Genomic DNA, 12651 nt, shown 5'->3' with positions numbered 1-12651 from the left:
GTTTTAGATGTGACTGAGAGGCTGAAACGTCTGTTGCATGTACCAAAATTTCATTAGAGAAAGTGCGATTTGTAATCAGTTCATCTAAGAAATCTAAAGGTAGTACAGGGGAGTTGGCTGAATGAATCATCCAATATCAAGGATTCGGTTTCGATTGGAGAAAAGTGCAGTATCTATTTCTTAAATAAAACATTCAAATCTAAACGATCAAAGAGTTTTACCCATCTTTTCCGTTTAAAATATGATAGGCTTGTACTTTTTTTTTTCCTTTGTGGCTCAAGGTGCAATCGGACATGCATTACTGTTTAGTTACAATCGTTACCCTCCTGCGTATTTTAATATTATCATCGGCCGATTAAGGTATGAAGTAATGCTGCAATATTTTCTTAGTTGATATTTGCGTACAGTTTTATTTTGTAAAGATGAAAATAAACAATTTTTAAAAATCGAGTTTCCAGATGGGATTTGAACCCACGACCCTCCGTGATCTAAACGGATACTCTAACCACTGAGCATCCGGCTACACAGCCAAACATGTTTGGCTGTGTAGCCGCGTGATGCGGTTGCATTCAATACCCACTAATTGACCATTGCTCACCATAGAGTCTCCTGTAGCTCAATGGTTAGAGCATCCGACTAAATCACGGAGGCTCGTGGGTTCAAATCCCATCTGGAAACTCAGTTTTATTTAATTTTAAATATAAGTTTTAAAGTCAAATATGGCGTACGAGTCCTAAGCGAGAATGCAAAAACAAGGAAAATCAACCTCTGGTATTGAGAACTGCTTTCCATCTTACAACATGGCGATAAATTTTGGGGTCATCAAATAAATGTGCATTACGAAATTCGGCGACAAAACAATATCGAACAGGCAGGTCGAATCGAGTACGACTTATTACTTCACATAATCAATTTTTCATCTCGTTAATTGAACCGTTTTTGGATATGAGCTAATTATAGTTGGCTTGCAGTTTTTGTAGTGTAAAGCACTTTTCATAAGTGCATTATCGACCTGGTGACTTTTACTCTCTAAAGGCCTTTTAGAAAAGCAGCCAACACCAGGTAAACCCTGCATCTGGATTCCATCGAGGCAGCAACGGCAACTGGTTATGGCCTAAGATCTTATATTTCGACTGTTTTGTAAGTCGTTCCACTACAAAAATTGAGGTGATTAGTTACATCTCAAATGTTGGTTTAAAGGCATTTTGTTACTGATTGTCGATAGGTTAAGAAATAGGGTTCCTTAAAAGTAACTAAGTTTTGAACGCCAGAAATGATAGTCAGACAGATTTCCAGGGCACTTTGTTCGGACATTTGTAACTTGCGAAGCGTTCTCTGCTCATTGCTTACATTGCTGATCTGTCTTTTAAGAGTAAATGAAGATTTAGATAAATAAACAGGAATTTAAAGTCCTGTTCCTTCCTATCGTAAACATATCAATTTCAAATCTTTTGTCTGCTTTTCTTTTTCGATTTTAGATTCAAAACAAAGTTCTCGGCATCATGCTCTGGCCAATAAAAGTTTTAATTTTCTTCCATTTTTTTCTCTCTCTCTTCCTTATTTGCAACGAATTGAGCCTATCAATGAAAATGAATTAATGTCAAGAATTCGCTCATTATCAACGCTCAAATGTTTACATAAGTAAACCGGTTACCAGAGGATCAAATTGACTTTTACTCTAAAATACTTTGGTAGGATAAAGCGTGATCAACTGGGCAAAATATCAGTGCTCTGGTTAGTCAACGTTTTCAAAGTCCTTCGAACTCGAACATAAATTGGTAGTGGTTAGCTGCCAAATGCGATTGTACTTGTAATACCCCTCCACTCCCCCTGAAAAACAAAAGGGAATTCCTCATTCCACCTCCCCGGCTACTGTTTGCAACAAATTTTGAATAGTTTAACACATTAAAAATTACTTCTTTGCGAGCAATATTTCAAAGGCAAAAAAGACGCAAACGGTGAAAACCAAATATGAATCATTGAAACGTTTAGCTACTGATGTGTAATTCTTAAAGATCCTACGTTTTTGTTTTTCACTTTAATTTGCATGCTAAAGAAGTCAAACGTGCTTTAAATGTGGTCATTCGGTTCTTTCAAATACTGTCCTCAGCATTAATGCAGATAAATTTGAATTTTCTGGACTACGCACAACAAATGCGAAAGAAAGTTTTTGCTTCTAATCATTTAGCGAATGGTCTGAACCCAAGAGTAAAATTCCCGATGTCTGTTTTTATTTTGCGAGGATAAGTTCAAACCGAAACAGATACGGTTGCCGTTTTCAGGAAATTTTTCGAACCTCCTCCATTAGACATCTCACTCAACAAAAAATTGTTGCAGAAACAGTTGTAAATTTAGGGAATGATGTAAAGCATCCGTAACATCGCTACAAATTGAAGTTCGTAGCGACTGCTGTCGCTTTAGCTGTCTGCATAAATTAAAAACAGCTTACGATGAACTATAAGTAAAAGAGCACTACTTACCCTACATTAAATTGTCCACTTCGTCCACATCAATAACAGCCCTGGGAAAAAGAGTATTAAAGGATGTTACGCTCGTTGCCAAACGAAATTCATTTACGCTGGAACCACAAAACTCTTCTCGAATGCGCCAAATCTGCCAAGCATGCGCACTCAACTTGCCGCTGTGTCTTTCGGACCAGGAAAAAGATTAGATTTGCGCATAAGTTTTTTCAAATGGCTACGTTATTGTTTGTCCAACCTGAAAACCCTTAGAGTAAATTTATTCATTTGCGGTCAGTCTTAACCTTTTCCATCTCTAATCATTTTTATTCCTTGTTGGCTTATTCTCCCCACTTTAGTGTTTTTCCAAATGCTATTCTACACTGTGCATAAGCATAAACGTAAAGATTAGAAGATGGATAATCTTCCCTATTGTTATGAAAACGTCAGTTCTTTCCTCGTTCTCGCACTTATGTCGCTGGTTGAATTATACTTATGTCGCAGTGCGAGCCAGAATTTTATACCGATGTTTTAACGCTTTCTCCTCGTTAGAATTAAGGCTGCATGTCGCGGTAACACTACTCGAGAAAGCGGGAATTACTACCATTACAAAAATATGCGCACTTCCAGTAAAAGTCAATGAGCACTTGGTCTAGGGGCTGACTGGAAAGCGAGTTATTTGTGATGTTAATGACTTCTTAATTGTCATTAGAAAACACACTTACCAGCATTGTTATTAATGAGTTAATTCATTTTCCAGATTGTCCAAAAGAACTATACAACGATGAGAGTGGCTTAAATTGTACAGGTACAGATGACTGAAAAAAAAACCCCAAGAAGAACAAAACAGAAAAAACTCTTTAAACTAGAAAACATTTAGCAAATACATGTTGTAAGGGTGACTGTAATATTCCTAGAAGCCACTACGGTCACTAACTCGAACAACACACCGTCACCCTTCGAACTCAGGCTCTTTCTCACATATACGCACACTCTCTCGGTCACCTGACCACTGTGTATAGTCCCAGATGTCCACAGGACACCACATCTTCCTCTTTCTCCGTTCATAAACTCTGACATAAATTTCAACAAAATAGCATGAAAAATGTCAACAATGTCCGATCGGGTAAATAGAAAACTATACGTACAATACGATCAAAGTCAGTGTCACTTGAAAACCATAACCACCATTAGGTGGTGACATAGTCACTGAGTCTCTCAGGAGGTCGGGTGACTCTCCCTGATCTCCTTGGTAACAGCTGTGGCTGGATAGGGCTCTGGTCCTCCACTGGTCATGCACTGGCTCCCATCTCTGGGCTGGGTGTGAGTCCTTGTCCACACCCTTGTTCACAAGGTACTTCTGCAGGTTCTGCAGGGCTCGGTCCCTTTGGCTCTGTAGCTGGTGTAACGTTTGTTTAACGTTGGTGTAACGCTTGACATGCTGAATGTTTCACTTGTATTGCATGCCTTGAGGTGACTTTAACTGGACTTGATCCCCATGACGTGCTATCACCTGGTATGGCTCTTTCTCGTAATGTGGTGACAATTTATTCTCCTTCCTCTTCTCCAGTAACACAAAATCCCGTTTTTGTATGCCTTTCTCTGCTGCCTGATGCCTCTTGTCGGCATAGTCAGCCCCAACCTGCTTTTTTTCTGCATCGCGATCTCTGGCCTGCTCATATCCCGGGTCCTCAGATTCCTCTAGATCAGCAACCTCTGGCAACTTAGTAGACAATTTCCTCCCGAATAATAGTTCTGCTGGGCTCTGGCCAGTTGTTACATGCGGGGTGGAACGGTAAGCCAGAAGATACTTATTCAACTCTAGTGTCCAGTCTCTCTTCTCAGCATAGGCCACTCTCATTGTTTTCAAAAGGGAACGATTTTGTCTTTCGACTTTCCCATTTGCCCCTGGCCATAGTGGTGTGGTCAATCAATGCTCGATGCCCATTTCATTCAAGTATTCTTCCATTTCTGCGGACACTAGGTTGGGTCCGTTGTCCGTTCTCAGGGTATTAGGTACCCCATATCTGGAAAACTGTTTATCTAAACACTTAATGATCGTCTCAGAAGTGATAGATTTAATGATGCCAACTTCCACCCACGGGCTGAAGTAATCCACTAAGACCAGCAGATATTCTCCTGTTGGCATAGGCCCAAGTAAGTCCAGTGCTAGATCATGCCATGGCCTCTCTGGCATCCTTGTCATTTTCACAGGTGGAGTGATTGTCTCCTTTGTGGCCAGTTGGCACCCGTAACATTTCCGGCACTTCCGTTCCACAGCCTTATCAACTCCTGGCCACCACACTTTAGACCTGAGTCTCTCCTTCATTTTGACGATTCCCTGGTGACCTTCGTGCGCAAGTTCCAAAACTCTTAATCTCAGCACTTTGGGTGTCACAATTCGTGTTCCACGTAGTATAACTTGACCAATGAACGTCAATTCGTTGCGCACCATCAAAAATGACCGTGGGCCCTTCTCCCAATTTCCACTAAGAAGGCAATTACGCACTGCTTGTAACTCCTCATCCTCTGCAGAGGCACTCTTTATCTCCAGAATCTTAATGGCTACAGGGACTGCTTTAAGAGCAACCATCCGAACATGTTCATCGTCATAATGAAATTTCTCTGACGCTTTGAGCGTTGTTAGACGTGACAGGGGATCAGCAATATTATCTCGTGATGCGACGCAGCATACCTTGTAACTATATGGTTGCAACCGCAACACCCAGCGTTCAATGCGTGCTGATGGCTTGGATCCTCTAGAATAAATCACCTTCAAGGCCTCATGATCTGTCACCAAGTCAAAGGTCTGCAAGCCGTTCAAATATTGGTTGAACCGTTCGCACGCCCACACCAGTGCGAGCGCTTCTTTTCTGTCTGACTGTATCTCCTTTCTACGCTGCTAAGGCTCTTGCTGGCGTAACAGACGGCTCTGCCCACACTGTTCTTCTCTTGGACTAGCACTGCACCTAGCCCCACTGGACTTGCTTCAGCTATAACTCGAGTAGGTGCCTCTTTGTCAAAGTATGCCAGAACAGGCGCTTTGGCTAACTGCTGTTTCAGTTCCTGAAATGACGCTTCTTGCTCACTGTCCCATACAAAGGGTACTCCCTGCCTAGAGATCGCTCGTAGAGGCTCTGCAATGGTGGCAAAGTTGGGAATAAAACGTGCACTGAAGCCGACCATCCCCAGGAAGCTCCTAGCCTCTGTTGGTGTGGTTGGGCGGCTTGATTCAAGTACAGCACGGACTTTCCCTTCTGTTGGACCGATACCGTACTTTGACACTAGAAGTCCAATGAAGACTACTTTGTCCATCCTGAATTGACACCTCTGAGGGTTGAAGGTGAGATTCTTCTCCTCTAATCGCTGCAATACTTTATGAAGATGCCTGTCATGCTCCTCATTATTCTTGCAATGCACTATAAAGTCATCAGCAATGTTCTGAACCCCACCGATATCAGAGACCACTTGTCTTATTATCTGCTGATACTTCTCAGGTGCTGAGTTCACTCCGAAACTCAGCCTCTTGTATCTGAATAACCCATCCTGTGTGGCAAATGTGGTTATATCTCTGGAGTCCTTATCTAGTTCAATCTGGTGGAATCCCAGACAAAGATCTAATTTTGAAAACACTGCACTGCCATCGTGATTTTCTAACACCTCGTCCACCGTCGGGATGGGTATCCTTTCACGAATGATAGCTGCATTTGCCTTCTTCATATCTACCCACAACCGGATATCCCCTGATGCCTTTGGCGCAATCACCACAGGACTAACCCATGACGTCGGCCAACTTACTCACTCCACTATATCCTTAACAATGAGGTCTTCAACTTTGGCGTTAATACGCGAGAATGCCGAATGAACCAAGCTACGAGTTGTACATGACGCCTCGGCCCGTGCGTATGACGGTGCGCCTTCTATGAATGAGTGTTTACACACTGCCCCCCCACTACAGAATGAGCTATGGAATGTTATTGTCCGCAACAGATTCCATCCTATTGCAGTTGCCGGAGATATGCGCAAGACCTCCCTGCAGATACGTGTTAAGGAAGCTGAACGTGACACATTGAGGTTCCACTGGATTAAAGACAAATCGACCGAAGAACTAGAAGTGCCAAGGTTTACGAGAGTGGTGTTTGGTCTTGCTCCTTCTCCTTTCCTACTCAATGCCGTGATACAACAACACCTGGAAAGTGTGCAGTCCGAGTACCCAGGGACTGTACAAGAAATTAAGAACAGTCTATATGCAGATGATTTGATTACCGGAGATACGACTGTGGAAGGTGCGCAACAGCTCAAACATCATGCAGTAGAGATCTTTAAACGTGGAAGGTTCACCTTGCACAAATGGCACTCAAACGTCTCAGAGCTAGAAAGCGACTGCACCGATGACGAGCCTTCGTTTGCTAAACAACAGCTTGGTGCATCATCAGCTCGTGGAAAGTGCAAACTACTGGGACTCAAATGGGACAAAGGGGATGACACTTTACATGTTTCACTCCCATCTCAGCCTGCTATGTTGACCAAGCGGGGCATCCTCGCCAACTTAGCGAAGATTTATGACCCGTTAGGACTCGTGTCGCCTGCAATGTTAGAGGGGAAACAAATCTAACGAGAAGCCAGTGAGATTAAGTTGAGCTGGGATACCCCACTTCCCGAGGTGATTACGAAACGGTGGCTAAAATGGGGGAAGAATGCACTGGAGGATGTGTACTTTCCTCGCAGTCGTGTTCAGTACCAGGAACCCATCGACAATATTAAACTTCATGCATTTGGTGATGCAAGTATTCACGGTGTGTGTGCTGCTGTTTATGCTGTGGTTACGCAGGCGTCAGGCGTGACACAGGGTCTGATCGCCGCCAAATCCCGCCTTACCAAGAAAAGTCTGACGATTCCTCGTTAGGAGCTCGTGTCAGGGCATATGGCAGTCAACTTGTCTACAAATGTGCGGTTTGCGCTAGAAGGCTTCAGTATGACGGAGGATATACAGTGCTGGCTCAACAGCACTGTAGCCGTACACTGGCTGAACGATGACAGGGAGTACCGCCAATTCGTAGCTAATCGGGTTAAAAAGATCCAGAGCCACCCGAACACGCAGTGGAGACATGTACTGACATCCGAAAACCCTGCTGATCTGGGGAGCAGAGGTGGCAGTGTGAATGAAGCACAGCTATGGTGGAAAGGTCCACCGTGGTTATCCGACCGATCTCAGTGGCCTGCTAACTGATTGTGACAAATGCGACGGATGACAGCAATGCAGAAAAGAAGGTTCAACGAGAACTTTTCGAGATCGGTTTTGAAGCAAACAATGACTTTCACACTGTTCTCGAGAAGTTTAGCTTGCGTAAAGCCATGAGAATTTGTGCATGGATCTTGCGGTTTAATCACAATTCTCGTCACCCTTCCAAGAGGATCATGGGACCTCTTACGACCGAAGAAATTCAGCAACAAGAAATGTCCTGGATCAAGCGAACGCAGAGCCAAGGGGCAAAGACGGTCAAGTTTGCCCATGACCAGGAACAACTGAATCTGCAACTAAACACCGATGGTGTATTGGAATGCCGAGGACGCATTCAGGGTGAGTATCCGATTTACTTACCAGATTCTAATTCTTTCACAGTGGAAATAGTGAAGCAAGCGCACGAGGTAACTCTCCATGGGGGAGTCAGCATGACTATGGCTAAAGTACGAGAAAGATTCCGGGTGCCAAGGCTTCGACGGCTTGCTAAGAGAGTAGTGAAGCACTGCTTTGGATACAAGAGGTTCCAAGCTCAGCCCCCTCATGACCCACCACCAGGTGATCTACCGAAGTCACGTACAGAAGGGAGTACACCTTTTGATGTCATCGGGGTGGACTCCGCAGGACCAATCAAGGATAGTGGCAAGTGCAAGCTAGAGAAGAAAGCCTACGTCGTACTCTACGCCTGTTGTCTTACCCGCGGAATCTTCCTGGAAGTGCTTCCCAGCCTGGAAACAAGCGAATTTATCAAGAGCTTTAAATGTCTGATCGCGAGGAGAGTTTGACCATCCCTTGTCTACTCAGACAACGATTCTACGTTCACAGCTGCAGCAAAGCGGGTGACGAAAGTGAAGGAGGATGAGAAGCTCCGTTCATTTTTGAGTGACCAATCCATTACTTGGCGCTTTAACGTGAGTAGAGCACTATGATGGGGAGGACACTTCGAAAGACTCATTGGCTTATTCAAGTCTTCATTCTACAAGTCTGTGGGTCAGGGTCTGCTAAGCTGGGACGAGCTCTGCGAGGTAGTTCTTGACATCGAAGTGTCACTTGACCATCGACCTCTTAGTTACGTGGAGGATGACCCGCAGTTCCCTACACTAACACCCAACTCCTTCCTGTTTCTGAATGCTAACATTTGACCTGAGTTCGAGCCACATCGGCTAGAAGACCGCGACTTGAGGAAACGTGCGAAATTCTTGAAAGCTACCAAAGATACAATGTGGCGTCGCTGGACCATAGAATACCTTAGAGCTTTGAGAGAGAGGCATCAACTTAAACACAACACCAAACCTAACAACTTGTCCGTAGGAGATGTTGTTATCATTAAGTCTGAAGAGTGAAACCGAAATCAGTGGCTCATGGGGGCAGTAGAAGAATTATTCAGTGGACGTGATGGTGTTTTTAGGGCAGCGAAATTAAGAGCGGGTAGAGGATTCAAGGAACGCCCAATCCAACATCTCTATCCATTGGAGTTGTCCTGCGATGGAAACCCTCTGTCTTGTAATGACCCACCTTTGAACCCAACTGCATTGGAGTTCCGGCCGCGACGAGATGCAGCTGTGGCAGCACGTCAGCGAATACAAGACATTGCCGAGCGAGACACCTGAATGTGTTTACTAAAGAAACATTATTTTTATACTTAATTCTTGTTTTGTTATGGAGTCAGTTCCACTTGCATATGCCTTGTTCCCAAGTCATATGGGGGAGCGTGTTGGAAACTGTACGTTACATTAATTAATCTTAAACATAAGTGATTTCGTTTATCTATTACATAACCAAACCGCATGTATGCAGCACGTGTCTTATCGCCCCATATATGGTGCTGTTCCACGTACTTACAATGAGAAGGGGTGTATGTTTTCGTGAGAGTTGCGAGAGAGAGTTAACTGGAGTGTAATAGCAAAATCGTACCGAGAAAATAAATCGTGAGTACGCTAACTTTTGCACGTTTTCGACACTGCCGAGATCTCAACTTTAACCTGGCCAATCACTTCCAAGTCCCTCCCGCCATATGCATACAACCGCTTGTGGCAATCCTCCATCTTCGCGTTAAGGCCTTGGGCCTTAAGTTCTTCATATTCTTTCATTCCTATGAGGTTACTTACTGACCCTGAATCAATGAGTACTCTTGTTGTAATATCATTAATATTCACTTCTAGCACTGTTTCTTTAAGACGGGTTGCATTGCATGTTTCTCCTTGATTCTCTGTGACTGCAAATGCAGTCTCCTCGCTGTCAGATGCGTTCTGATCGCCCACGCAGGTAGCATTGTAAGACTGGCGTCTATCAGAATCCCTCCTTCGCTGATCCGGTTTACCTCCAGTTGCATAATTACCGCTCTGTGCCTTACAACACAAAGCAAAATGACCATACCTCCCAAATTTTGCACATTTCTTTCCTTTTGCTGGACAACTCCTATCAATGGCCAGATGCCCCTCTCTTCCACAATTGTAGCACTTTCTGGGCTTATCATCTCTTTTTATTAGTCTCGTCTTGATTGCATTGACGCTGTCTTCTTCCATTACCACTGGGTTCACAGTCATGTTTGTTGCTTGTCTCCCAGCCGCTTCCCAAGCACGAGTTTTATCTAAGGCTTCTTCCAGTGTAACATTTCCTGTGTTCCAACATTTCCTCTTCAGCTCAAAATCCATTAACTTCTCAATCACCTGATCCCTCAAGTTGTCTTTCAAACTCGTTCCGAAATTGCAATGCCTAGCTTGTTTTGTTAGGCGTACCATAAACTGGTCAGCGGTCTCCCCCTCCTGCAGTGACAGCTGACGAAAAACATGGCGCTCGCAAGGAATATTCTCCTCGACGCGAAAGTAGGAATCCAGCTTGCGAATAGCAACCTTATAAGCGTTATCACCCTCCGCTGGGATAGGACCAGGATCTTGTAAGTCTTTGAATATGTCTTGCACTTCCATACCGGCGAAATTAAAAAGTTGAGACGTCTCCTTACGAGCATTGTCCGTGCCCTTTCCTTCGGCGTAATATTCCAACGCGCGCTTCCATTTACGCCACCTGTCCGCGACTTGCGGAGCCGGTCCGGCTAAATCCAACGGTGGTAAGTGCTTCTCACTCATATTTGGACAATCCTCGTTGCCAATGTAATATTCCTAGAGCCACTAAGGTCAATGACTCGCACCCTTCGAACTCCCGCTCTTTCTCACATACACGCACACTCTCTCGGTCACCTGACCAATGTGTATAGTTCCGAATGTCCACAGGACACCACACCTGGGAAAGCAGTCGTACATTGTCAGCTGCACAACTTCCCCTAAGATTATGCCAATAATGTCTTTATTACTAACTTAAGCAGCTCTTACCAACATTTCTTGATTATTATGGTAGGTCCAATATTGAAACGCGGCGCCGCTCCAATTTTTTTTATTTATTGAATTATTTTTCAAAATCCACAGAAAAAAGATGTTCGACCTTTCAAAGGCAGCCACCAAGACGCGAGAGGGCAAGCAGAGGCTTGAGCCACCATAAGCAATCCTGAAGAAAAGTTTATTGCAAAAAAGTTTATCATTTAATTTACAAACACGTTAACATTGTGTTAATTAGAGAGTAAACAACTGAAAAAGCTTTAAATACGATAATCCCTCTTGGAGAGAAGCATGAGTTCGATTTTTTAGCTCGTGAATATATTAAAGTAGTACATGTAAGTTAAATCAGGTCTAAAAATTGGCGGTCGCACGGTCGCCAGTGGCGAGTTAAAACTGACTGTGGCCACCTTAAGTTAAGGTTTGAACGCCCGATCTGCGACCATGCTACAGAATTTCGAAAAGTTGCAATGTAAATTATGAGAAGTACAAAGTTAAAAATAAAACTCAGTATATAGTTTAATTGGACTACCTTTCTCTTCGTTTCTTTGCCTGGGCTCTAAGATCATCCATTTTAGTGAGTTTTACTACATATAGACGTCATTTTGATTTTGTGGTTGCCACGTGACTCTGGACTTATCCAGAGTTCCGTGATTGAATAAACTCGAATAAAAGCCATGGGGCGTTTATTCAAGTTTTTCACTTTAAACTAGAGGAAATCGAAGGTAACTTCACTTTGGGATGGGCTACTAAGGATTCAAGGAAACTAGTCCGACTGGCCACCAAGCACTGGAGTTAATTTTTAGCCCGGTAACATTCTTCGAAAAGTTTTTTTATCAGCCAAAGTGAAAAAGAAGTATATGATACAACAGACAATTTTGAAAACATGTACTTTCGTTGGTCGAGTGTCATTAAAGGTTAAATGTATGAAAGATGTTGTTTATATAAGTTGGTAAGATAGAGAGTTGTAAAGGGCAAAATGTCGAGAACTGCAAGGGAGAATTGCAACCGATAACCTGGGAGCTATCGCTATTGTCCTTGTAGCTTTTTCCTGCTCTCCTTTGCAAACGAAGCTACCAGTTAGAAAACTTTTGCAATGCCATCGAGTCCTGTGATAAAAAGATGAACATACTGGGTGCCAGGGAATAGACGAGAGCTGATCCATTTCTTTCGTGGAAGGCTTTAAAAAACGTTCAGAAATCGCTGAAATGTAGGATTACATATCTCTGCACTAACTTAAATACGCAAAATGAGTGCAAGATACTACAAATCATGGAGAATAATGGAATATGGCCTGTGTGGTAAACGCCATATATCCGCGCTTTAATCAGCAACATATAATGCAAATTGATGTAAAAGAATTGATAAAATCATTTTAGCGAGCGTGCCAGGGTAACCAGGAAAAACCAGCCCTCAAAACCTCTAGGGGGAAAAAGGGCTGGAAATCTGAGACGGGCCAGACACAACTTGCGTTCCCCGTCAGGACTACTGCATTAAATAGACACTGTATAAGCAGACTACAACTAAGCAGCTATTAGAATAGTTAATTCAATTAAAGCAAAAGCGCTCTTGATACCCTTAAGGTTACCGTGCACCTTCAGGGGTGTCTCGCGTGCAAACG

The 12651-nt window shown here is 43.4% G+C and overlaps 2 protein-coding genes across 2 annotated transcripts; both read left to right on the top strand.

Annotated features, from left to right (window-relative positions):
• The first annotated feature begins 6381 nt into the window (after nt 1-6381).
• On the top strand, nt 6382-7074 carry LOC148724843 (uncharacterized). Its single transcript, XM_088731387.1, has one exon. The coding sequence runs from the start codon at nt 6382-6384 to the stop codon at nt 7072-7074; it is 693 nt and encodes a 230-aa protein (XP_088587513.1).
• A 740-nt stretch (nt 7075-7814) lies between these two features.
• LOC148724842 (uncharacterized) lies at nt 7815-8486 on the top strand. Its single transcript, XM_088731386.1, has one exon. It carries the CDS (start codon nt 7815-7817, stop codon nt 8484-8486), a length of 672 nt encoding a protein of 223 aa, XP_088587512.1.
• The last annotated feature ends 4165 nt before the right edge of the window (nt 8487-12651 follow it).

This window comes from Stylophora pistillata, chromosome 8 (genome assembly GCF_964205215.1).
Source record: "Stylophora pistillata chromosome 8, jaStyPist1.2, whole genome shotgun sequence".
Taxonomy (NCBI): domain Eukaryota; kingdom Metazoa; phylum Cnidaria; class Anthozoa; order Scleractinia; family Pocilloporidae; genus Stylophora; species Stylophora pistillata.
Note: the sequence above shows the minus strand (reverse complement) of the source record. Positions and strands in the feature narration are given on the sequence as shown.

Bases quoted from the DNA above. Each gene is read 5' to 3' on its own strand.
- LOC148724843 (XM_088731387.1), top strand. From the start codon at position 6,382: ATGAATGAGTGTTTACACACTGCCCCCCCACTACAGAATGAGCTATGG.
- LOC148724842 (XM_088731386.1), top strand. From the start codon at position 7,815: ATGAGAATTTGTGCATGGATCTTGCGGTTTAATCACAATTCTCGTCAC.